This window comes from Vespa crabro, chromosome 3 (genome assembly GCF_910589235.1).
Source record: "Vespa crabro chromosome 3, iyVesCrab1.2, whole genome shotgun sequence".
NCBI classification, from domain to species: Eukaryota; Metazoa; Arthropoda; class Insecta; order Hymenoptera; family Vespidae; genus Vespa; species Vespa crabro.
This window is the reverse complement of record NC_060957.1, coordinates 5,284,748-5,312,175: the sequence shown is the minus strand read 5'-3', so window position 1 is coordinate 5,312,175 and position 27,428 is coordinate 5,284,748. Positions and strand designations below refer to the sequence as shown.

General features: G+C 33.1%; 1 protein-coding gene across 2 annotated transcripts; it reads left to right on the top strand.

The window, feature by feature from the left end:
- On the top strand, positions 1 to 27,428 carry LOC124422755 (fatty acid synthase-like). 2 transcript variants are annotated; one of them, XM_046959630.1, is made up of 19 exons: positions 5 to 291; positions 368 to 618; positions 703 to 934; positions 1,027 to 1,445; positions 1,722 to 2,015; positions 2,101 to 2,308; positions 2,414 to 2,574; positions 2,655 to 2,972; positions 3,066 to 3,571; positions 3,665 to 3,969; positions 4,032 to 4,436; positions 4,526 to 5,547; positions 5,618 to 5,853; positions 5,946 to 6,639; positions 6,722 to 7,550; positions 7,676 to 8,136; positions 8,226 to 8,480; positions 8,561 to 8,815; positions 8,929 to 9,711. In XM_046959630.1, the coding sequence occupies exons 1-19, from the start codon at positions 102 to 104 to the stop codon at positions 9,070 to 9,072; spliced, it is 7,185 nt and encodes a 2,394-aa protein (XP_046815586.1). In that variant the 5' UTR covers positions 5 to 101; the 3' UTR covers positions 9,073 to 9,711. The 2 variants fall into 2 exon arrangements, with proteins under 2 accessions (XP_046815587.1, XP_046815586.1); XM_046959631.1 differs by lacking the exons at positions 7,676 to 8,136; positions 8,226 to 8,480; positions 8,561 to 8,815; positions 8,929 to 9,711 and adding an exon at positions 27,226 to 27,428 and having other exon boundaries at positions 1 to 291; positions 6,722 to 7,232.

The following is a 27,428-nucleotide window of genomic DNA, read 5'->3' as shown; positions in this document are numbered from 1 at the left end:
CGTATATAAAAACGTATATCGAAACGTGATAGGTACTTGTAGTATCAGTTTTATTTTCTATATTTTATTTGGCGTGGAAAATCGGAAAATATCAAAACATTATGACTGAATATAAAAAGGCAAAAAAATCGTACAAATTTTTCAAATATGCTGATCCAGAACCAGGCGAAGAAGTTGTTATTTCTGGATTAGCTGGTAGATTTCCAGAATCCAATAATGTGGAAGAATTAAAAGAGAATCTTTTCAACTGCAAAGATTGTGTCACCAATGACAATTGTCGTTGGAAACTAGGTATCAACTATACTAATTTTATTTAATAAAATAAAGTAATTAACGTTAATATTTTTCTATTATTATATTTCATAAGATCATCCAGAAATTCCACAACGAACAGGCAAAATTAACAACATTCAAAAATTCGATGCATCATTTTTTGGAATACATTTTAAGCAAGCTAATACGATGGATCCTATGACCAGAATGATGCTAGAACATGTTTATGAAGCTATAGTAGATGCTGGGATTAACCCAGAAGACATTCGTGGAAGAAGGGTAGGTGTATTCGTAGGTACATGTTTCTCCGATTCTGAGGTAACTTGCCTTCACGGTAAATTTCAGGTACGTGAAAAGATCAAACAGTATATAGATTATTGATTACTTATACGGATGGATAAGAAAAAGATTGCGTTTTTTTAAATGTAGACAAGTGGATTTGGTATCACGAGCTGTAGCAGAGATATGATGGCTCAAAATATTTCGTGTTGGTTAAATGTAATAGGACCATCATATATCGTCGATACAGCGTGCAGTTCAAGTCTTTACGCGGTGGAACATGCTTATAGGGCTATACATAGTGGACAATGCGATTACGCGATTGTCGGTGGATCAAATCTTTGCCTCCATCCATACACGTCTCTACAATTTAGTCGTTTAGGTATTGATAATACCAAATTGTTTAGAAGATTTTTTTTTCTTCATCGAATTATCATGATAATATGAATTTTTTAATTTGGTTATCTCTGACAGGGGTGTTGTGTCAGGATGGTCGCTGCAAGGTTTTCGACGAAGATGCAAATGGTTACACACGCAGTGAAACCGTCTCTGTAGCATTTCTACAAAAAGCAAAAAATGCTAAGAGAATCTATGCCACGATTATTCATGCGAAAACGAATTGTGATGGTTATAAAGAAGAAGGAATAACATTTCCATCTAACGAAATGCAAAGTACTCTTTTCAAAGAATTCTACAAAGAATGCGGTGTATCAACAGCTTGTATTCCTTACATCGAAGCTCATGGTACCGGAACGAAAGTCGGTGATCCTGAAGAATTGAAAGCCATAGATTGCATTTTCACTAAAAATAGAGCTAATCTTCTTAAAATTGGTTCCGTCAAATCTAACGTAGGACATACCGAAGGAGTCAGTGGAATTATTTCCATTGTTAAGGTAAGCATTGTTTGAAACATAAAACGATATAATTATTCACGCATTTATGTATCTTCGATATTTTATTATAAAAATTATTTAGAATTTATATATATATATAGTTTCAATATATTTAGTATATTATTTATAGTATTATTATATTTTACTTATATTCTTAGTTATATTATAATATAAATGTATAAATATATACATATATGTATATATATTAATATATAAATATAAATATAAATATAAATAAATAAATATATATATTTATATTATTATACATATTTTTAGGCAATAATATCGATGGAGTCAGGCCTAATACCGCCAAATATTAACTTTAATAGACCACGCAAAGACATGAAAGCTCTTATAGAAGGACGAATCAAAGTTGTTACCCAACCAACTCCATTAGATGGTGAATACATAAGTATTAATTCTTTCGGTTTCGGTGGTGCTAATGCTCACGTTTTACTCAAATCAAATCCGAAGATAAAGATCAATAATGGATTGCCAAATGATGATTTGCCTAGACTCATAGCTGTTTCCGGACGTACCGCAGAAGCAGTAGAAACCATTTTAAATGAGGTACGCAAAAAGAATCTATATATTTTTCGAAAGCCGAAATAAAAGTTCTATTTGTTAGAAACAATTTTAACATATTTCTCTATAGATCAATAACCGACCGGTAGACGTCGAATTTATTCGTCTTCTTCATGATATTTATCATAAAACAATACCAAATCATTCATATCGAGGATACACGATAACTGATGTTAAACCATCTGATACGAAAATAAGGGAGATTGAACATTTTTCTGGTACGAAAAAGCCAATTTGTTTCGTTTTTTCTGGAATGGATTCGCAATGGCCAGAAATGGGTATGAAAAGTTTTATTCGAATATTTCTTTGTTAACATTAAAATCTATAGAAATAATGACTATTACAATGATTAAGGTTATTATATGGTATATAAAATTTACTAGGTCAAGCTCTGTTGAAATTCCCTACATTTGCTAAAGCAATAAAGAAATGCGATGCTGTGTTAAAACTGCATGAACTTCATATTTATGAGATTTTAATTAAACCAAACAATGGCATGTTAGACAATATCTTGCACTCTTTTGTCGGAATTGCTGCTGTTCAGGTAATATCGGCACAAATTTAACCACTTAAGAGGTCTGCATATATTCGATAACACCTAATAATAGGGAGAAAATTTTACAGATTGGCTTAGTAGACCTTTTAGCTTCAGTGGGAGTATTACCAGACTACATAATCGGATATTCTGTGGGGGAACTTGGATGTGCATACGCAGACGGAAGTTTCACAATGGAGGAAACGATATTGGCAGCGTATTTGCAAGGAATATCCGTTATAGAAACAAAAATACCTCATTGTTCTGTGGCTATGGTACGGCTTGGTTATAAAGATATAAAAAATTTGTGTCCTGATGATATCGACATCGCGTTTCATAATGGACCTGAAAGTTCAACAATTATCGGACCGACTGAATCTATAAAAGTATTTGTTGAAAAGCTGCAGGTTCGTTACAAGCCAATGAGGATTCGTTGATAATAAGAATTTTTTAGACTGATTTTTTCACGATAAATCATGTAATATTTTCATATTTGACAGACAAACGAAATTTTTGCGAAAGTAGTATCAGGGGAAAAAATACCATATCATAGCCGTTACATGGCTACAGTCAAAATCAAACTCTTGGCAAATTTAAAAAAAATGATATCAGTAGCAAAGCGTCGAAGTCAAAAGTGGTTGAGTACATCAGTACCATGCAACGAATGGTCGACTTCAAGTGCACAATTCTCGTCGGCCGAGTATTTTACAAATAATTTGTTAAAACCTGTACTTTTTGAGGAAACCTCGGTCTTCATCCCTGACAATGCCGTTATTATTGAAATTGCGCCCAGCAGCCAACTACAAGAGATTTTAAACAAATCATTGCTAACAAGAGTAACGAATATTACATTAAATCCGCGAGGTTATAAAGATAACGTAAAAGTTTTTCTTCAAGGATTAGGGAAATTGTATAATGCTGGCTTACAGTTTGATCTTGCTAAACTATACCCATCAGTAGAATATCCCGTAAGTCGAGGAACTTCAATGATATCCCCATTTATTCGGTAAGAATTATGAAAATGAAAATAACGAAAAGGATTAATTATTTAAAAATATTATGAATTTAATGCAAAAGTCTAGTAATATATCATAATTAGGTGGGAACATTCATATGATTGGTTCACAACACATTTCAAAAAGCAGGAGGTACTTACTTCCGGAGAACGAATAGTATCAATAGCGATTGCCGATGAAAATTTCGCATACATAAAGGATCATGTAATTAATGGCAGAAACTTGTTTCCTGCAACAGGATATTTATGTTTGGTTTGGGAAACATTGGGAATGACGATGGGAGAATTCTATACAGAAACGTCCGTAGTCATGGAAAATATAAAATTTAATCGAGCTACGACTGTTCCCAAAGAGGGCAAACTTGAAATGATTGTTATGATTCAGAAAGGTAATTGCTTCCTACTATTGTTTTCCAAAAAATTTAATACATGGTGATCTTCAAACGAATAGGTAGCGGTAAATTCGAAGTGATCGAAGGAGGTGTTGCTATTGTTACCGGAAAGATTCATCTTCTAACGAACTTATCGAAAGAGAAAATACCCCTTGATATGATTAAGAGAAATGATGATAACGAAAAAGAAGAATTAAATGAGAAAGATATCTATAAAGAGTTGAAGTTACGTGGTTATCAATATAGCGGTCTTTTCCGAAGCATATACAGTGCGACTGTTTCGAGAAGGAAAGGACATATCGAATGGAAGAAGAATTGGGTAGCTTTCATAGATAACATGTTACAGATAAAAATCATAAATACAGACACTAGAGATCTATATGTGCCGATTGGAATTCGAAAATTAGTAATAAATATTAATGCTCATCAAAAATATCTTCAAAGCTTGACTAGTAATGAAAAATGTAAGAACAACACTTACTATCCATGCAATGTGAAGTAATAGAAGGTGTTCTTTTTCTTCATTACTCATAATGCCTATTTTTTATTTCAGATATACCTGCACAATATTTTAAAAATATTGATATTATTGTAGCGGGGGGTGTGGAAATCCATAAAATTAGAATAAGTGAGATTTCTCGGAAAAAACCTATTAGTGATCCAATTATCGAAGAGTATAAATTCACTGCTTATCGTGACATAAAGGAAACGTCATTACGAGAAATATTAACGTTATCCATACATATTACTCTTGAAAATATACCAATGATTAAGATGAAGACAATCGAACTCGTTGAGGATAAGGACAATAACCCAGCAAACATACTTGTTTCTCCACTGCTTTTAGACATTTTAAATAATTTGCCTTTGGTAGAAGCCAACGTTAATGTATTTGCATCGACAAACAAATTCGAAAATATTCCTGAAGGTGTCATTGTTTCAAAATTAAATATGATAGAAACGGGTGACACAACGCCATTCGCTGTTGGATATGGATTGTTGACAAACGGAAAAAAGGACAGCTTGAAAATACTTCTAAAATCTACAAAAGATGGTGGTTTCCTTTTATCTCGTGAAAAAAGAAATACCTCATTGAACTTATCCATTTTACAAGAATATCACTTACGTATAGTTTTAGAGAAATGTACCTCCGAGGAATCTTGGATATTATTAAAAAAGACAAATAAAATTCCGGAAAACACCATGATTATAAATGTTAATAGTAATGAATTTAATTGGTTGCATCAAGTGCAAACTATACAGATCAGGAATGAAGAACAGAATATTAGGAACACGAGAGTCATACTTGTTGAAGAAGGAAACTTTGAATCTGGTCTCTTAGGATTCATTAATTGCTTAAAGAAAGAACCTGGTGGAAATATCTTTCGAATTGTTTTAATTCAAGATTTTAAAGCCCCCAAATTTTCTTTGAAACTACCACTTTACTCCGAACAACTCAAAACGGATCTTGTTATTAATGTTTTACGACCAGGGAATACTTGGGGATCATATAGGCATCAGCTACTTCTACCTTGCGAGTCCAAACTTACCTATCACGCTATTATTAGTCAGTTGGTATGTGTGAAGGCATTTTATCAAATTATTAACACCTATCATCAAGTAATACAAAAATATTTTTTGATAGTCACGTGGAGATTTAAGTACAATACGTTGGATTGAAGGGCCAATTAGGAAGGACTATCAAAAGAAAAATCTTGTTCGAATTCATTATGCATCATTAAATTTTAAAGACGTGATGTTGTCTACGGGTAAAATATCAGCAAATGTAACGGAACAAAACAGAAAAGATTGCTTACTTGGATTTGAATACAGCGGAATCACTATTAATGGTCGTCGTATTATGGGAGTTAACCTCAACAGGTGAACTAATTAAAAATTAAAATATTATTATAAAATCCTTTATATAAAATGTTAAAAAATTAAATTAAATTAAATAAATAACATTTTTTTAGATGTCTGTCAAATTTTTGTCAGTTGGACGAAACTTTTTCTTGGACTGTACCTGAAAATTGGAGTTTAGAAGATGCAGCAACAGTACCGTGTATATATTGCACATGTATATCTGCACTTTACATTAATGCAGGAATACAGAAAGGTGATAAAATACTTATCCATGCTGGTTCTGGTGGTATTGGCCAAGCCGCGATTAACTTAGCCCTTCGGGAAGGCTGTATAGTATTTACAACGGTCGGTACACCAGAAAAACGTAAATTTATTAAAGAAACATTTCCTAGTATCGATGATAATCACATTGGAAATTCCCGAGATACTAGCTTTGAGAAAATGGTTTTGCAACAAACCAATGGTGCAGGTGTAGACATTGTTCTAAATTCTTTAGCGGAAGATAAACTTCAAGCAAGTCTACGTTGTTTAGCCTATAGAGGTAGATTTTTAGAAATTGGACAATTTGACTTAGCCGCAAATAATGAATTAAGCACCGAAATTTTTATGAAGGGTATCAGTTTTCATGGTGTGATGTTAGATAAGGTTATTAACACAAATGACGAAATTAAGAACGAAATTAGTTCAATATTCAACAAACTTATTAAAGAGAATGCTATCAAACCGATTATTAGGACAGTTTTCGGCAAAGATCAAATAGAGACAGCACTTAGATTTATGGCAGCTGGAAAGCATATGGGAAAAGTAAGTTGATGTTTGTTGCCGGAATATATGTTTTGATTTTAACAGTTTAAATTATAATCTGCAATATGTTTTTATATCGTAGGTACTCATAAAGATCCGTCAAGAGAATGAACCATTGGATACACCCATTTTGGCTGAACCTTCTTATACATGTATTCCGAATAAAAGTTATATAGTTCTTGGTGGATTGGGAGGTTTTGGTTTGGAATTAATCGATTGGTTGGTTCTTCGAAATGCTCAAAATATTGTCATTACTTCGCGGAACGGCATAAAGAATGGTTATCAATCTATGAGAATCAAAATATGGGAATCATACGGCGTGAATATCAAGATTCTGGTTGGTCTCGATGCGGCTAAACAAGAAGATTGCGAGCTTATCGTGAAAAAAGCGATAGATCAAGGTCCAGTCGATGGTATATTCAATCTCGCGGTTTCTTTGAAAGATAGTATTTGTAGAAACCAAACGCCGGAGACTTTTAAAGAATCTTTCAAAGGAAAAGCATGGGCCACGAAATGTTTGGACGAGGTAACCAGAAAGCTTTGTCCAGATCTTCGACACTTCGTAGTTTTTTCTTCTGTCTCGTGCGGAAGAGGAAATGCCGGACAAACGAATTACGGTATGGCTAATTCCATTATGGAAAGAATATGTGAGAAAAGAGTAGAAGAAGGTTTGCCTGGATTAGCTATACAATGGGGAGCGATTGGAGATGTTGGTCTAGTTGCTGACATGCAGTATGAAGATAAAGAAGTTGTTATCGGTGGTACCTTACAGCAAAAAATATCATCATGTTTACAAGAACTGAATAGATTTTTGGTACAGAATAAATCTGTAGTTGCAAGTATGGTAGTTGCTGAAAAAAGAAGAAATGACGTTGGGAATAGTATTGTAGATGCTATTATAAACATTATGGGTATGTATTCTCCAACTGATATTATTATTATTGATCTTAATAATTTTATATATGTATTTATATTTGCATGATATATCATCTTTACTTATTATTATTTTCTTAAAAGTACAAATTCTTTATGGCAGGTATGAAAAACTTGAAGAATATCAATCTACACACTTCCTTGGCTGATCTTGGAATGGATTCTATGATGGCGGTAGAAATAAAACAGACATTAGAGCGTGAATTTGAAATATATCTCACCTCTTCAGATATTCGAAACTTAAATTTCTTTAAATTCATGGAAATGAGTAATAAACCGAGAGATAATTATAATAATAATAAAAAAGATATAAAAGGATTATTATCTGGTACAAAGATGTTGCTGCAAATGTTCGATGAAATACTTTCTGCCAAAGTTACTATTCCGCTTAAGACTAATCCAGAAGAGGGTCGGAACGAAATATTCTTTCTTCCAGGAATCGAAGGCTATAGTGGCGTTTTCAAAACATTACAATTGAAAATTAAATCACCTGCGACTTGTTTTCAATTGGCTGCGAATTATGAATTAAAAACTGTTGAAGCTATGGCCAATTTATTTCTACCGGTATAATCTTTTATTACAAAAATATGTGATTAAATTGAATATTATCGAACAATACATATTAACATGGTACATAATTTTACATATTATAGCATTTATTAGATAAACTTAAGGGTCGAAATAATTTCACGTTAGTGGGTTATTCATTTGGATCACTTGTAGCTATTGAACTCACACGAAACTTAGAAGCCAAAGGATTTATTGGTCAGCTAATATTGATAGACGGTGCTCCTCAATATTTAAAAACACTTATGCAACAACAATTGCATTCGTCATCGCAGGAAGAACTAGAAAACAACATTCTGTTTAGTATATTGAATCCATTTATAGTTGTTAACAGGGCAGAGGTACGTCGTTATTTTCCTGAGACATTTTCTTTTTCTATTTTGCGCAAGTCTCATATTGATTTGCAAACATTTCTTTGCAGCTTGAATTTAAATTAAAAAAATGTAATACGTGGGATGAGAAAGTAAATGTATTTCTTAATTTTATATCTCCCGAAAACCAAGAGTTATTTTCGAAAGGGAATCAAAAAGACGCTATTCTCTCACTTTATGTGAGATTGCAAGCAGTTATGGCATATAACCCAGAACCAATGCCATATATAAGAACACCAATTACATTGTTCAAACCATTGTTACCGTCTATATTAAATGTACCGTATGATTATGAACTGCAGAGTGTAAGTTGTAAAACCGTATGATTATGATTATACCGTATGATTATGAACTGCAGAGTGTAAGTTGTACACCATGAAAATAACACTAATTTATTATAAAATGCTGTTATTTTTAGTTAACAGAAAACAAAGTGGAAATACACGTTGTTGACGGCGATCATGTTACGATGTTAGAAGATATGAAAATTGCAATGGCAATTAATGATGAATTGTTAACGGTTGCTGCAACATTTAAGGAAAATATAAAGAACGAAAATTAATACATCTTTGGTGACCTATATGAGTTTGTTGATAAATGTTCGACAAAAATATGCAATAACAACTTTATCTTACAGATTCATTTGGAATATTAAAATAAAATGTACCTAAGGAAACTTTGTTTCACATTTACGAAATATTTGAAAAGTATAGCAGATAATTGTTATCTAAATTGTAAGATTGTTATATAAATATAAAAAGTGGTCTTTTGTATACGTTATAGTGTGATATTTTACTCGCGATTAGTTTGAATAATATTTTACGTTTTGCTTGCAAACAACAATACAAAATGTCAATCTAATTCATTCGTGCTAATATGAGAGAATGGAATATCGATCAAATGTATATTTATATTTTCTTCTCATTGAACTTCATCTTTTCACTTCATCGTGATTCTAACTTTCTTATGAAACGACTTCTATCAGAAAGCTCTTCATCGTACCTTTTAGCAAATCGGGTTAGCATATTACCTTATTCGGAGAACATAAGGTATATGGAGTGATAAAAGGCTTTGGGCGTACAGTTTTTGAGGTATTAGTATATTGTAGTCACAATCGTACTGATATGAAGGATTATATTTTTATTTTTTGTATTTTACTGTTAATAAGTGTATCTATCTGAAATAAAGAAGTACAAAAAGATGTTAAGTATTGACGAAAAATAGTGCCAATAAAACCACGAATAGTGCTATTCTGGAAAACTATCCGTGCATCGACCAATATATTCGTCATTCGTGCGTTAAAGTAAAATATCCAGTGCTCCATGTTTATTATAATAATCTCACGTATTGTTTACACAACTCTTCGAAGTATTCTATTAATAACATTAACCAGTCTAATGAAACTTTCCGGGTTTTAGATGTGTTACGGTCATACAGAAAGCATAATTTTGATATTTTCATAAAAAAATACTATATTTTAATAATATAACACTAAAATTGTTTTCAATTTTTCAAAATATATTAAATTAATAAATTTGTTAGTGCTTTAACCTCCAAATAGCGTATTTTAATTTTAGTACAGAAATTATTATTCCCATCATCTTTAATTGACAGAATCGTCGTGCATATTTGTAATGAACAAATATTACTGCCGTTGCCATAATATTTTCACCATTTTTTCGATCCCAACTTTTATGTGTATATATATATATATACATATAAATGTAAGATATTTTTCGTAACCCTACATATAAGATATAGACTGATTAACTCGGATTATTTTTGGTTTATACATACTTTATTATTATGGTTAAGGTATTACAACTTAAGATACTACAATTCTTTTTTCTTTCTCTGACCTACTTGTTACTTTTCTCGTTACTCTTTGTTGGTCCACTCACAACTTAAGTGTACATGATACACTTAACTCTGATTTTTTTCTTCTTGTTCGGCAACTAAATACGGCAACTAGAAACGATCTATAACGAGAAGTCAATGCTTATTTTAATACTCAAACTGCTCATCACAGCTTCACAGTCTGTGAACCGTCCTGCAGTAGTCATCGATACATAATAACATCTGTTACATTTGAGATTAAATTTATTGTTATATTTTTATTTATGTATAATTGTCATTGTTGCATCGTGTGGGCGTAACTACGAGAGCGTTTCTAGATACGCGTCTCGCACCGGATCAGTGATGATAGTCAATTTGCACGGAGAATATCTCCCTTTTTATCCGAGCTATAAACTCACTGGTCGTGATGAATAAGGGCGGCGATACTAGGCCAGGATACTGTTGTAGACCGTCAGCAAAATACCATTCGCCGCGTTTCCGCAAATTAATGGGAAAAAAAACGTTCTTTTAAAGGATCCCGGGAGATTCGCGAGGTAGATGCGCGATATTAAATATTGCGCGCATTGAAGTTATCACCATACATTTGATGAAATAAGTTATAATTGTTTATGCGTAATGATGTGTACTGGCTGTTTCTGAAAGAGACTTGAGAGTTTAGATGTTGTGAGTTTGAAAGATGTAACTTTACTGCCTTTTTGGTGTCTTTAGAACTATCCACGCAGACTGTAATGAGATTGGGAAAGGGAATAAAAATAGCGGAGTTGAAGTATGATCTGAGCATGAAAAGGGAAAGAATAAATGTCTATTGGTCGGGAATAGTTCATTGGAATGTTTAAACATTCCATGTGTGCCCCTTGTTCTAATGATCGTGTGATTAGAAGGCGTCAATGGATATTTCAAAGCTAGAAGCCATATAACCCTTGGCTTATCTGGCCTAGGCGTCTACTTTCACTGTTTACTTATTGGCCGGATTGACATATTATCGAAACCCAAGTACTTTACTAAGAATGCCTAAGCCAAGACAAAGGTGGCCATGTGTTTTTTATCTATGCGTTTTGTTAGTTAATATCCAATAGGTTCCCAAAAGTAAATATTTCCAATGGTGATATATGTCCCTTAAGAGAAAGTACCGTAAACAATGGAGACATGTACGTGTGCATCAACAATTGTGTTAGGATAACAATACAATTAAATATATCCGCTTCGAGTTTACTCCAAATTCCTCTAGGCCACTCTGTAACAACATACTTTGTAAGATTTAAGATAGTGAATCCGACGATTCAATAATCAATAATAATACGATTACTATTACCAAATTTGACTTCTCTATTACTGAATAGTGTCGATTTATCACCGAACATGTATAGAGAAACAGGTAATTCAAAGATCAATTTCAGTTGTATACTCTTTTTATTTGAATAGATTTAGCATTAAATAAAAGTAAAAAAGGACTCATTGTTTTAATTTACAATAAATTGCTGTTATTTTCAGATATCTGAAGCTAAAGTGGATGTACAGTAACTATGTTATGATGTTAGGTTCTCTAAAAATTTCAATGAATATTAATGATGAATCATTTGAGGATACTGCAACATTTTTAAGGAAATTTTTAAGGAAATTTTTTTTTATAACTCCCAGGAATTTCCCCGCAATTTGTCACGTGAGACATTCGGCGAATTGATTTACTGAATTGAGGGTATCACGTGAGTGCTATTCCTAGTGGAATTTACAATAATCCTGTTGTTTCAGACTTGTGTAACTAGATCTTGAGACCTTTTTTTAAATCTTTTTGCTGTATTGTTGTTGTAGAGAGTGTTGGCTAGCTGGTTGGGGTGGTTTAAGGTCCTTGATTTGTATTTGTTAGACATCCGCTGTATCTCCTTTGATACTGATGGGATTATGGATTATAATATTATTATTATTTATCCATGGATTATTATTTATGGCACGTTCACAATTGTGCGGATTATTATTGATTGCATAGCTTTATTATTGTTTTACATATTAGTAACTTATTTTCTATACTTAGTTTAGATTTTCGGCCTATTAACCAGTAAATATCTTTTCTTTTAAGTTTAATTTATAGTATTTTTTTAATGAATGTGTTGTTTCCAGGTTAATTTAGAGTCAAAGTGCAAACCCAAATATTTGATTGATTTTGTTTACGGTATTTCATTATTGTGTATAGTGATTGCTGGTACTTTGCCTTTGCGAAGAGTGAATGTAATGTGATTGCATTTATTGTAATTAACTTTAATTTTTCGATCTATCAACCATTTTTCAAGCAATTTTATGTGCTTTTGCAAGATTATAGCTGTTTCTTGTGGATTTTCGTGTGTGGCTAAGATTGCAGTATCGTCGGTGAATGTATTTAATATAGTATCTTGCGTTGTCAGGATATCCGCAGTGTAGAGCGTATAGAGGACCGGACCCATTTCCTTATGGTACACCGGAAAATATTACGTGTACAGCTGAGTGCGAATCTTTTACGTAAAAGGTTCTATTGTTTAGGTATGATTTAAGTAATAGATAAATTGGTAATGGGAAGTGTTGTTTTATAGTTTTTAATAAGCCTTCATGCCATACCTTGTCAAAGGCTTTTTCTACATCTAAGAATAGACATGTACAGTATTTCTTGTTTTCCATAGCAGTTGTTATTTGGTTAATTAATCTGTGGACCTGTTCAGTTTTTCCTTAGCATGTTTCTCCCTAAAGCCAAATTGCTGATTTAGTATTAATCGTTTTTTATTAATTATTTTTTAAATTCTGTCTAATATTACTTTTTCTAAAAATTTGGATAGAATCGGTAATAAGGAAATAGTTCTATAAGAGGATGGTTCATGAATATCTTTATTCGGCTTATGCAACATTATTATTTCTGCCAGTTTCCATGAGTCAGGCAAATAAGGAAAATATAATGAAAGAAAACTAATAAAAGTAATAAAACTAATACACACTGATGGTGACTTCCATATGATTGATTCTGATGATATAAAGTAGAATTAATAAACTATTAATGATTTAATCAAGCTTATAAAACATTATATATAATGTTAATGAAATGCTAGACGAATCGGAATTAACGAAGTAGGAGCAGATCTTAACACGTCTAAGTAGTTGTTTAGAGGAACGAAAACTGCGTAAGAGTATGTTAGGAGGGATGAACGGGAAAAATCGAGCCAAGAACAAACTCAAGATCGTTCTTTGATTATTTATTCGTACTTTTGCCGATACTTCATAAGTTCTCGTAACAGTGTAGCGTATACATGTACACATATGTATTCATATTTATATAGTGTCGATCGCTAGAAATTTGTAAGCAAGGAGTCTTTGCAATTGGTGTACTTTTAAGCTGTTATATATATATTTATATATATATATATGTGTGTGTGTGTGTGTGTTTGTAGGATATTTTTCGAAACTCTACTTGTTAGATACAGACTGACTAATTCGGTTCACTTACTCTTGGATAATATGTGTTTTATCAATACAACTACTATATTTAAACTATTACAACTTAAATGCTTTAGTTCTTTCCTCTTTCTCTGACTTACCCAATTTGTTTGACTTACCCCTTTATTTGTTTATTGTCAAAACTTTGTTGATGCACTCAGAATTTTCGTCGTTATACCTTGCTTTGTCTACTCAAAACTTTCGTCGTTACGTCTTACTGTCGCCGTTATACTTCACTGGATCTACTAAAGATTGTCGTTTTCGTTGTTCTTTTTCAATCTCGTAAATCCCATAGCCTTTCTCATCTCCACTCGCATTCGTGCATACGCATTAACTCATTCAAAACCGATTGCACACCACGTGTGCAATGCCTTTACGAGGTTATGAGACCGACTGCACACCGATGTGCAATAGTAATGATGAGCAATTTTCAGTTATTCTAAGTAAAATATTTGTCTAAATAAAAGTTGTTTATTAATTAATAATATCTGTAAAGTATACAAAAACATAATTTGTCATTGGTTTTCATTTGTATCAAATAAAACAAAGTTTGAATTTTCGAAATCTACATTTTTAAGAAATATCATTGCAGGAAGCCATATATCTAATTCCATTTTTCAAATCTATCATTAACATCAATAGTATCGCCTTCTCTTCATACTACCTAAACGAAAATCATTATCTTAAGCCAGCGGGGTCTGCATATTCAGAATTTCTTACATGTAAGAAATAATATCTTAAATCTTATTATCTTAAACGCTGACTTAAATAATAAATTTTTTCTTTTCTTTGACCCATCTGTATCCATGAATAAGAAAGAAATTCGTTTCCAGCACTCTGTGTCTTCTTACCCGTGAAAACCGAGCACCAACGACGGCGCGTAACAGTTCAGTCTTACAGAAAATTTCTCAATCGATAGACAGTTTTAAACTTAGCTCCTAAAATGGTAGATCCTAAGGCAGGAATATTAGGAATGCAGGAAGCAACCAGTGATAATGAAAGTGATGATTTCATGTTTGCAAGAAATAGAAACAAGAATCGAAATTTTGTTATTATGGATAGTGATAGTGAATTAGATGAGGAAAACATAAATGTGAATATTGAACTCTTAGATGATACGCTGGATGAGGTTTTTGAGGACAATGATTGGGATGATTGTACTTGAAAGTGAAATTGAACAGCATCAAAGTGAGCTTATTGGAGATACAGAGACGTGGGAAGATGATAGTTCTCTTACAAAAATTCCATTTGTAGGTAAACCAGGTCTCAAAAAGTTACCAAACGGTGTTAGTCCGTACGATTTTTTTGAACTATTATTCGATAATACCTTTTTCTCTTTGATTGTGAATGAAAAACAAACAAGTACGGCAAAATGACTTCAAAGGAAAAATGGAAGGACTTAACCATTTCTGAATTCAAGGTGTTTTTAAATTTATTATTACATATGGGAACTATCAAATGTCCAAGAATTTTTAACTATTGGAGTAAGAGCGAAGAATTTGGTTGTCAGTATTTTTCTCGACATATGAGCAGACTAAGATTTCGAAATATCTTACGATCGCTTCATTTCTCATCTGATAATGAAAATGATCATCACCTACGGAAAATAATTCCAATTCTAAATTATTTTAATAATAAAATGAGAGAAATATATTATCCTCACAGAGAATTATCAATAGATGAAAGTCTAGTTCCTTGGAGAGGAAGGTTAATATTTAAACAATATATTGCCGGTAAAAAATACAAATATGGAGTAAAGTTATACGTTGTGTGCGAAAGTTCTGATACCGTGTTACGGATAAAAGTATATACGGGAAGTGGTGATGGAAACGAACATGTGGATAAAGTTGTCTTTCATTTGATGAAAGATTTTCTAAATCAAGGACATTCTGTATTCATGGACAATTATTACAGTTCTTTTGATTTAGTTTCGAAATTACTAAATTACAAAAATTACTGTACAGGAACATTGAGACAGACAAGGAAGGGAAACAATTCGGAAGTGGTAAAGAAAAAACTGTTGAAAAATGAAGTAATTTCTCGGTTCAAAAACAATGCAATGATAGGTAAATTTAAAGATAAAAGAGACGTGTTATTCATATCAAGTGAATACAAAGCTATATTAAAAGAATATGAAAATAAATATAAACAAAATATTTTGTAACCAATTGCGTTGCATTACTATAACAACTATATGAACGGGATAGATCGCAAAGATCAGATGCTGTCTTATTATTCTTGCTCAAGGAGGACATTTAAATCGTATATAAAATTATGGATTCATTTAGTTGAAACTTTAGTTTTTAATTCATTCAATTTATACAAAACATACTCACCAACAACAAGAAAATTGAGTTTTTATGACTATCGTCTAAAGATTTTAAAAAACTTAATTGGAAAATCTCGAGACAGAAGGTTGACAACACCAGAAACAAATGATCACCTACCTGACATTTTACCAAGAAATAAAAATGGGAAAGTAAACAGAAAGATTTGTCGGCAGTGCTACAAAGAATGAAAATATAGACGTAGTAATTACTGTTGTCCTGCTTGTATCGGTAATCCTGGTTTATGTGTGGGAGAATGTTTCAAACGCTATCATCGATCAACTAATGTATAATTACTTTACGATCAGTGTACTATTTCCTAAAAATGTATTTACGAATTATATTATTTTTTCCATTACTGAGTTAGGTACATTACTTTAGCACCTTTACACATTCATTTTACTATTTCTGTAAAATTTTCTATGCATTATATTTTATTCTTCATTTTTGAAAGCAAAATAATGATTTTATATTATCTTACTATTTTTTAAATAAATGTTTATTAATTTTAATGATGTTTTTTTATTTTACCTCACATTGCACATATGTTGTGCAATTTCGCTGCTCGCAGTAAAAATCTTCGCAGGAACCAGCTGCACAGACGGTGTGCAATCATCTTATTTATGCGAATTGACTTACGAATTGGCTGATTTCCATAGTAAACAAGTTTTTTACTGAAAATGAACAATATAAAGAAAAAAAAAAAAATATGGATCCTGGGGACCGTGTTCGAAAAAATTCGCGGTCTCGAATGGGTTAAGTAACTCTTATCGCGCTTTTGTCCTATTTCTTGATTCGTTTCCTATATTATTCATGCTGCATTTCTATTCACTCTTTCAATATTTCAATCTCTTCACTTCTTCTTATAAACAACGCAACTCACAAAGGATAGACTGTCGACCGATTTGTTTTATGCACACACGCACACAGTTAACTAATACCAAAAGTTTTCATCTTTTGTTCGACTATCAATAGATTTACTTATTTCATCTACGCATACATATAGCTAATCCTGGCACCTTCTATTTTTATCTAACTAACGGCTTATCTCATATGTACAGATGCACACAAATAACTAGACCTAGACTTTTAAACCCACATATATATATATGTATTTATATGTCTATATGTATGTACATGTATATATATGTCTATATATATATATTGTTACGAGAATACCTCAACCTGGAAAAACTCAGAGTGAATTCGAAACTAGAAAGTCGTTTCTAGGCAGACATTTTGACATATAACAACAGGTTGTCGTCTTTCTTCTAAGGGAACTCGACCTGAGAAGACATCACTCGCAGACGTTCCGAAATATTTGCATATTTTATTAAGAGAATTAATCCGTTAAACAGTTAATTGTAAATAAATTGTTCTTGTTTAGGTTATTAAAGTTCTTTTTCGTTAAAACGAGTGGTCGCGCGTAACAATTTTGGGAGTTCGTCCAGGGTACGATATCATTTTTTTTTTATCGAGGCATGACTTCATATAAGAAATATGAAAGTGGATGAGTGGAAGAAGGGAGAAAGAAAGAGATACAAACGATCACTCTCCTTGTTCGAAAGCTTCGGGAGGAACTTAAACAACAGCACAAAAAACTCAAAATGCACAGGAAGTAAAATGATGAACATATTGCACAAATAGAGGCTCGTCTCTGTATATCAGGAGGGAAACCATACCTGATAAGTATTAATGATCCAGTTAGAAGAGATTTTTCGAGTGAAGCAAATTAAATAAATCTAATGCAAAGGAATATAGAAAATTTCGAAAATCCTTTAGTGGAATAAAATCTTTTAGATGTAAGGATGAATTCAGATCAAAATGAGAATCCAATAAATTCTATAAAAAATTCAATGGTTAGATTAGATTATTCTGTGAAGCCGGATAATTATGATGGAACAGAACAACTTAGGAGTTTGTAGCGCATTTTAAGTTTGTCGCAAAGGCGAATTGTTGGAATGAGTCGGTGAAAACGATGGCTCTCGTGTCATGTTTACGTAAAGGGTGCGTTCTATTTTGGAGACAGTGAGAAATCTATTTGAAACAATTTTTTATTTTAAAAAAATCGATATTTTTGAAATTAGAGATGCACAATTAGATATGCGATTTGAGGAAAATTTTAACATACAAAAGAACTATATGGAGTTTAGCAATCGGAAGCAGAGAGCGGAGGAGGATTTAGCAATGAAGATTTAGCAATGAAGACCCCAACTTCATTGTCAAGAAATTAAAATAAGATGTCTACAAAGAGAAAATAGTTCCATGAATTTTCATGGACAGAAATGATAGGAAGTGCATTATCCTCTTAGATACAGATTTAGATGTTTCTCTAGAAAGTCCAATATTCATCGATCGTATATTAGAAAAGAGCTCTTTGTTAGCAATGAGATTACGATATCCAACTGAACTTGTTGGCTAAAGAAAATGTGGAATCTTTAGTAGAATTAGGAGCATTATCTGAAAGGATATTTTTAATGATAGTGGATATTACAGATGATTGTATGTTAGGGCGCAATTTTTTATCAATTATCAGGATTAGACATGCAATTTCGAAAAGTTGTTATGGAGAATTCAGGTTCGGTAGCGAGGATTTCAGAAGAGCTATTAAATAATTTGAATAATGTTCTTTAGAAGAATTCTGGAAATCTTTTGAAGGAGAATTTTTTCAAATTCATCCAAAAATTTTCAGAAGAGTTTGCGAAGGAAACTCTTCTTGTTGAGGGAAATTGTGAAATTGTAGGATATGCTATAGAGCTGACTTTTGCCCTATAAAAGAAGTTCCTCGAAGATATGAGGAAACTGTGAATGATAAAGGAATCTTCTAATCCTTGGGTCTTTCCAGCGGTACTAGTACTGAAAAAAGATGGTTCCTGGAGATTTTGCGTGGACTATAGGAAATTGTACGTGATAACAAAGAAGGATATATAATTGTTATCGCGAATAGATGATCTGCTCGATTGTTTGTTCGGAAGTGCATGATTTACGATTCTTGATCTCAAAAGCGGATACTGGCAAATAAGAATTCGTCAAGAGGACAAAGAAAAGACAGCGTTTTCATTAGGGAAGGGACTTTAGCAATTGAAAATAATATTTTTCGGATTGTGTAACGCTCTAGCCACATTCGAACGTCTGATGGAATATGCTTTGAGGACTTACAAAATTGAAATGGTCTGATTACCTAAACGACATAATTATTTATAATCGAACTTTTAAAGGTATGTTAGAAAATTTACAAAAGATTTTCACAAAACTACATGCGACAGGATTGAAGATAAATCATAAAAAATATAAACTGTTCGAGAGAGGAATTAATATTAATATTATTACTATCAACTTATAATATTATTAATATTATTATTAATATTACTGTTCAACTATTATATAATTTCTACTACTACTAATGATGATGATGATGATGATGATGATGATGATGATGATGATGATGTACTTAAATATTATATGGGACGCTGGAAGAAAAATCTCGTAGATAATATGGAATCTTACGCTTAATATAAGATGATAAAAAAGAATATCGTTTCATTATAATATATATGTGAAATGGAAGATTATAGCATTAGTTGTGTGTATGTATGAAATAAGTCAATCGACAATTAAACAACGGATGGAAGGTTCTACCGTTAGTTAATTATGTGTGTGTGCATCAGATAAGTTAGTTAACGATCGAATAAAAATATGATCTACCCTTTGTGAGGTATATTTGTCTACGAAAAGAAGAGAAAGAGGTAAGGTATTAAGAATAAGAGAGAATGAGATGGAAGTACAGCGTGAGTGAAATAAGCAACAAAGCACAAATAGAATAAAGAACGATAAGAATTACCGAATGCATATGCACGAATGTAAGTGAGGGTAAGAAAGGATACGGGGTAGATATGAGAAAAAGAACAAAAAAGGCTTGGTCTACTCAAGTATACCTGACTTCACGAGCCAGTGGTTATCGGCCGAACTCACGTACATGTGACTTCGCGCAATCGTCAGTTACCGGCTGGATTCATGTATACAAATATTTGCAAAGCGTCAGTTGCTTATTGTTCATCCATTGTTTGTCTATTGTTTATCAATTGTTTGTCTACTGAGTATCAGTTAGGACTATGGAGTATCGATTACTATATCTACTATAATATATCTATCTGTTTATGTCCATCTATCTACTTATTCATATAAATATTATATAATAAACTTATATTCATATAAATGTCCAATCCTCAAAAATGAGTAAAAGTGACGACGAGATATACGCCGATAACCTGTCAAATGTTAGTGCACCAGAATCAAATGACAGCGAAGATTCAGACAGTGGAAGCGAAATTCTTGTTAGAAAATTGAAAAATTTTATGAAGCCAGTAATAGATTCCGATAAGGAGGATAGTAGTACTTCCGACAAAGAGGAAATGGAATGGACCTGAACAAACGGCCCCGGTAATAAGCAAAACTGTAAGGAACAAGCAGGAGTGCAAATATCGTTTGATGAATGGAGCATACAATCAGCTGTAGATCTTTTATTTGGTGAAGATTTAATGAAATTATTCGTAACTGAAACGAATCTATATCACGAACGGCAACAAATTGATTACGAAGAAAGTAAAGATAGGAAGTGGACAGATACAGATGCTGAGGAAATGAAAAAATTTCTCGCTTTAATAATTCTGATGGGATTAGTAAAAAAGTCAGAAAAAGAATACTGATCAACAAGTCCATTAATTTGCATACCAATTTTCGGAAGAGTCATGCCAAGAAATAGATTTCGCCAAATTTGGAAATACTGGCATTTCCAAATGGGTTTGGAAATCAAGACCGATTGGACAAGATTAAACCCATGACAGACCATTTCAAACATAAATTTCGAAGCATCTATAAACCAACAAAAGAATTATCATTAGACGAAGCCGTTATATCATGGCGCGAAAAGCTTTGCTTCCGCACTTATAATCCTGACAAGATTGTCAAGTACGGAATATTAGTACACATGTTGTGCAAAGCACGATCTGGTTACATTTGTAACTTTAATATATATTGTGCCCGGGGAATAAAACTAAAAGAAATCATATTGTCGGTACTGTCACCGTACCGTTACTTATGGCATGATATCTATATAAATAATTACTACAATAGTGTAGCAATCACAGAAGAGTTGCTAAAAAAACAAACAAATGTGTGCGGAACATTACGAAAGAATAAAGGTGTATCACACTGTTTGAAAAATATAAATTAGGAGTCCGGCACGGACTTTTGCAGGAAAGGCATGTGCAGGCATTTCGAATTAAAAAAAAGACATTATATATTATTTCAAGTATACACACGACAAATATGGTTGAAGTCACAAGTCCAAGAACAAACAAGACCGTGAAAAAACCGACCTGTGTTGTCGAATATAATAATTACATGAAGGGCGTAAACCGTGCAGACCAATACTTGTCGTATTACTCAATTTTATTCAAAACAAAGAAGTGGACGAAGAAAGTTGTGCTATATTTTATAAATGCAGCCTTGTTTAATGCATACCAAATTTACGTAAAAAGTTCAAGAAGTCAAATAAGATTCAAAAAATTTGTTACATGTTGTGAACATATGATTAAACACGAAGATTAAAATGGAGGAACCAGAATCAGGTATAACCAATAATTATATAATTTGCACGTATGGCACTAGCTATTCTTTTGGTCTAGGATCTTGTTCGATGTATACCCCAAGAGCTCCAAAGTGCGATTTGGTAGACAGATTGTGTCCGGAAATGCGGAACCATAAACTTATCCACATCGTAGGAAGAGGGAAAATAAAAAACCTGCGAAGACCATGCAGAATATGCTCCGCATAAAAAAAAAGAAGCTCAACTGCATTTATGTGCTTCTCATGTAGTGTTCTGCTGCACGTTGGACTGTGCTTTGAAAAATATCATACAAAATCAAAATACTAAACTAATTGTTTAAAAACGCTGTACGCCGAGTAATTATTATATGATTACATTTTTATTTTTTTTATTTTTATATTTAGTTATTATATTTTGTATATTTATATAGTATAGTACATTATTATTATATTTTAGTTTATTTTATTACTGTTATATGATATATTTTGATTATTAAATACTGTTAATCGATGAATTATGTGACAGTATATCGCCAGCATGCCTTCCTCAAAAGCCTGCCAATTTGTCAGCTGACAAAATGTATCGGCGGCAAGCGCAACTCTTTTTCCGAAACGTGCGGAAACAAGCACAGAGTAAAGAGAACATAAGGTGGTTTTGAGTAGAACGAGTAAAGAGAATGTAGTTATACCATTGTAATACATTAACTAATAAAATTATTATTAACCCAAAATAAGTGATTCTAGTTTCCTATCTTCCAGGTAGGGTTGCGAGAAATATAAGATATTTTAAGTGTAGAATATTTTTCATCCCCATTCACATTCATGCATACATATTCGGCAATCCTTATTGTTCCTTCTATTCCTTATTTCGTTGCCCACCTCACTCACGCTGCTTTCTATTTCACTCTCTCTCCTAATCTCAGTCCTTTCTCTTCCTTTCAGAAACAACGCAGACCACAAAGGATAGACCATAATCTATTCAACTGCCTACCAATTTGTCTTAAATACACACGCACTCAACTAACGCTAAAACTTTCTATCTTTTTCCATCGATAGATTTACTTATCTCATGCACACATTCATACAACTAAGTAGCTCTAGAACCTTCCATCCCTTTTTTAAGGTTTATCTTATACATACACATACGCACGATTAACTAGCGTTAGAACCTTCCAATCCACACACACACATACACACACACATTGTTACACTCAACCACGTATTTGAACAAAAAAGAACTTTAGTAACCAAAACAAACCAGAACAACTTATAAAGAATTAATAGCTTAACAGATTAATTCTCTTAATAAAATATTCAGATATTTTGTAACGTCTACGAGTTATGTCCTCTCATGACGATTTCCTTAAGAAAATAGACGATAGTCGGTTGTTTTTTGTCAAAATATCAGCGTGCCTGAGCAACCCAGATGCAATCCATCGACAAGATTCCTTGTGCTCCGAAGTTTCCAACCGCGAGATCCCGAGAGAATCAAAGCGAATCCGTCTCTTTATTTTCACTCTAGAGGGAGTCCCTTCTAGGCACTTTGTGGGTTGACAATCCACTATATAGAAAGAAATTTTGCATATAAAGTAACAACAGTGATATGTTTATTTAACTATGTTCGATATATAATAGGTACAGACTATGTCTTCCATCAGCTCTGTAGAAGAGTCGAAGACAGAATATATGACTTCGTCTCCTTTGTTTTAGGCGTCGTTTCTTATTTTGTTAATTGATTACCCGCGTGTGCGTTTGATGGCGCCGAGACGTGTAAGTTATGTATCTTGCCGAAGGAGATGTAACAATCGCAAAGAAATCGTCACAGCTTTCTCGTCGTAGATTGCAGTACCATAGGTATGGAGAGGCAATAGATTATGAGCCTATTCCATCCAATGGCCGATCTGACATTCACCTGAAGCGCAAACTCACTTCGCTCGGAGAAAAAACCATGGTCTAAAAACCACTGGAAAATCGGTGGTACTCAGCATAGTTCTTCCTTCCTTTTTCTTCTTCTTTTATTCCCGAACTCCCCGTGGATTATACTTTTTTCTTCACGCATTCTTCCCATTCGGTCCAAACTTCGTATCTTCTCCGAAACATCTACTAAAACAAAAATTTTACCCAATAGAATTTTCTAGGAACATATTTTATTTATTATAACAAATTTTCTCCCCCTTCTCGAACATAAAAATAAAACATTCAGCTCATGATCTTCAGTCAAATGCATGCATCCTCAAAATATCGTCCTATCTCGTCCATTTACGAGATTGTCATCTAGTAGACATTAGCCCAGCCACGTAGCCCACCGATCGGCTGCCTCGTGAGGTTGCAAGCATTACCCCTCCTCCAGAAGTTCCAAGCCTTTGACAGGTACTTTTTTCGTCGTATAGATTTGAATATCTGAAATAAATGCTTCTGCTGAGTATACGAAATCTCATTTGGGTCTGCTCCTACGTTACGTTTCTTGACATGCCGGAGAACAAGAGTGGCAAGCCCACATTTACACATCCTGCCTTTGCGCTATATTTAAATCATTCATTCCAAAGCGTTAATCATGCACCACTTATTTTTACTGAATTTTCCTATCGCTAATTAACCTTTTTCATTATCTGATCTTTCTAAAAACGGTATCACACAATCGGAATAAACGATCTATCTCTTTCTCTCGAAGATTTATACAAAATACTATATCAATGATTTTTTTTTTAATTTTATATGGTCCTTCCCAATTGCTTTCAAGCTTCTGTGCTTTTCTCTTCCTTCGTTGAGGATTAAATAACCATATCTTTTAGCTTTCTTCTAAATTTTTCTTATTCACTCCCCGATCATACTAAACCTTCATTTTGTAAGATTTTATTTTAATCCAGCCTCTTGCGATTCTATGAATTTTATTTAATTTTGTCCTAAGCTTCGATCCATATGCGTAAACAATATCCTTTTCCATGCAATCAGGTGGACATTCCCGAAGAAGATCCAACAGTATTTTTAAATCCCTCCAACAAACATTTCGACTTGAAATAATCCAGTCGTCTTATATTTCGCGGAATTATAGGCCAACAAACGTAATGGGACCCAACGATCCCAATCCTTTTGATTTCGATTAATGAATTTTGCTAAGTAATCGATGATTGTCCTATGCTGATGTTCCACTTGACTGTGAATGAAACACTGTTGTCCTATTTTTTCTGATTCTTAACAACTTTACAATTTACTTAAACAATCTAAACTCGAAATTACTATCCTGACCGGTATGTAACTCTAATGGTGCCCCATATCTAGAAACAACTTACTAGGCAAAAATTTCAGCTACGACTAAAAGTTTCAGTTACTCGATAAAAGTTTGTGCTCTAAAATTTCAAATGGAAATGCTTCTAAGCACTTACAAAAACAATCTGCCACTACCAAAAGAAATCTGTTTTCCCGTGGAAAAGGACTTTGGAAAAGGACCTAAGATATCCATTTGTATCCGTTAAAAAGGCATTCCCATGTTGTAAATTCGTATCCCACTTTTTCCTTTTCTTGTTGGGCCTTTCTAGTGACGCAATGTCCTGCACAAATCTTTTACCTCCTGCTTACACCCAACCCAATAATATCTCTTTCGAATCCTTTCCAATTTCCGTTCTATTTACTCCGAAATGTCCTCCCGTAGAATTATCATGTACTTCCTTTAAAATATCTTCTACTTTCGCCTGAGGAACAACAATTTTAACAGTATGAAATTTTATACTTGAATGTATCCAGTTTCGAAACAGGAGGTTTTTTTCAATAAAAAGAAATTCCCATTGTACCCAGTATACTTTCAGTGATGATTCTCTTGCCGAAGTCTCCTGCCAATCTAGTCTTTTCTTCTCTCTTTCGCTTCTAAAATAATGCAAATTGTTTCATTTTTTTGTTGCCAATCACTCCAATTCCTGAATTCTTCGTCTTTAAAAACTATTCTCTCTATCAAATTTGTTCATTCCTCCATTGTCTCTCGCTTAGCACAATAATTACATTGCGTCTCCTCATAAGATCATTTGGATAAACCATCTGCGTTGTCGTGCGACTTTCCTTCTCTATGGACAACTTCGAAATCATAATATCGTAATCGCTCAAGCTATCGGGAAAATAATGCATCCAAATCCTTAAATCATCGGAAAGAAGCATGATCTTTACGCAAAATGAACTTAGTTTCATATAAATAATAATGAAAGATCTTGATGGAATCTATTGCAGCGAGCAATTCTCGTCTGGTAAGGCAATAATTTCCTTCGGTCTTATTCAGGACCCTACCGAAATAAGCGATTATCAACTCTTTTTCATCTTGTACTTGTGACAAAACTCCTCCTATCCCATGGCCGGAGGCATCGGTATATAAAATAAATTGTTCCTTCTAACGAAAAAACAAAAATTGTCGATGACGTGGAAACCTGTTTTAATTTTTCGAATGATTTCTCACAATCCGAATTCCATTTAAGTACTGCTGCATTTTCTATTTATATATACAAAGGTTTTGCAATCACCGAGAGACCTTTCAAAAATCTTCCATAATAAGAGGAAAATCCTAGAAAGCTCCTAATTTACTTTTTATTTCGTAATATAAGCCAATTCGCCACAGTGTTGATTTTCTCCAGATCTGCAGACAGATATAATATATCCCAATATCTTACTTCTCTCTCGAACTACGAGAGCGCATTCAAATACGCTTCTCGCATCGGACCAGCAATAATAGTCGATTTGCACAGAAAATCTTCTCCTGTCTCTTTCTAATTATCAGAGTCATACACCCACTGGTCGCGATGAATAAGGGCGGCGGCAGAAGCCTCGGATATCGTTGAAGGCCTTCAAGCAAGTTAATGGGAGAACACGAATTCTTTGAAGATCCCGTGAAACTCGAATGTTTTTGAATTTAATCCTCAAATTCAATACCATATTATGTTTAGATGGGAATATTCGTATGACTGATTCGTAACGTCTTTCAAAATACATGAGAAACATGGTTTCGGGGAACGAAGGATTGAAATATTGATCGACGATGAAGATTTCGAGTTCATAAAAGGTAATGTGATCGATAGCAGATATTTTTTCCTATAACGTGATATTTATGTTTGGTTTTGGAAACATTGCCTATATACCCAATGACTATAGGGTAGCACTACATATTATAGAAAGGTCTGTTGTCATTGGAAATGTAAAGTTTAATTGAACTACAAACCAAAGAGGGCAAAATTGAGTTGACAGTAATGATTGGAAGAGGTAACTTCTTCTTATCTGTATAAACTATTCTTAAAAAACTATAGAATGTGTAAACAATTCTTAAAAGAATTTAATATATGTCGATCTACAAATGATCTGGTAGCAGTAGATTTGAAGTGGTCGAAGGAAGTCCTGCTATTGTTATCGGAAAAATTCATATTACAACGAACTCATCAGAGAAGAAAATAAGTTTATTATGTTTGGACGAATTTTTTCTTCAGTCTCGTGCGGAAGAGGAAATGCCGGACAAACGAATTACGGTATGGCTAATTCCATTATGGAAAGAATATGTGAGAAAAGAGTAGAAGAAGGTTTGCCTGGATTAGCTATACAATGGGGAGTGATTGGAGATGTTGGTCTAGTTGCAGCATTTGAAAACATTTATATAGCAACAACTACATTAATAATTGAAAGAAGAACTTGAAGGCAATATGTTGCT

Coding starts and splice junctions, on each gene's coding strand:
- LOC124422755 (XM_046959630.1), top strand. CDS start 102: ATGACTGAATATAAAAAGGCAAAAAAATCGTACAAATTTTTCAAATAT. Junction 7,551..7,675: donor TGCTATTATAAACATTATGG/GTATGTATTCTC, acceptor TCTTTATGGCAG/GTATGAAAAACTTGAAGAAT. Junction 8,137..8,225: donor TGGCCAATTTATTTCTACCG/GTATAATCTTTT, acceptor TACATATTATAG/CATTTATTAGATAAACTTAA.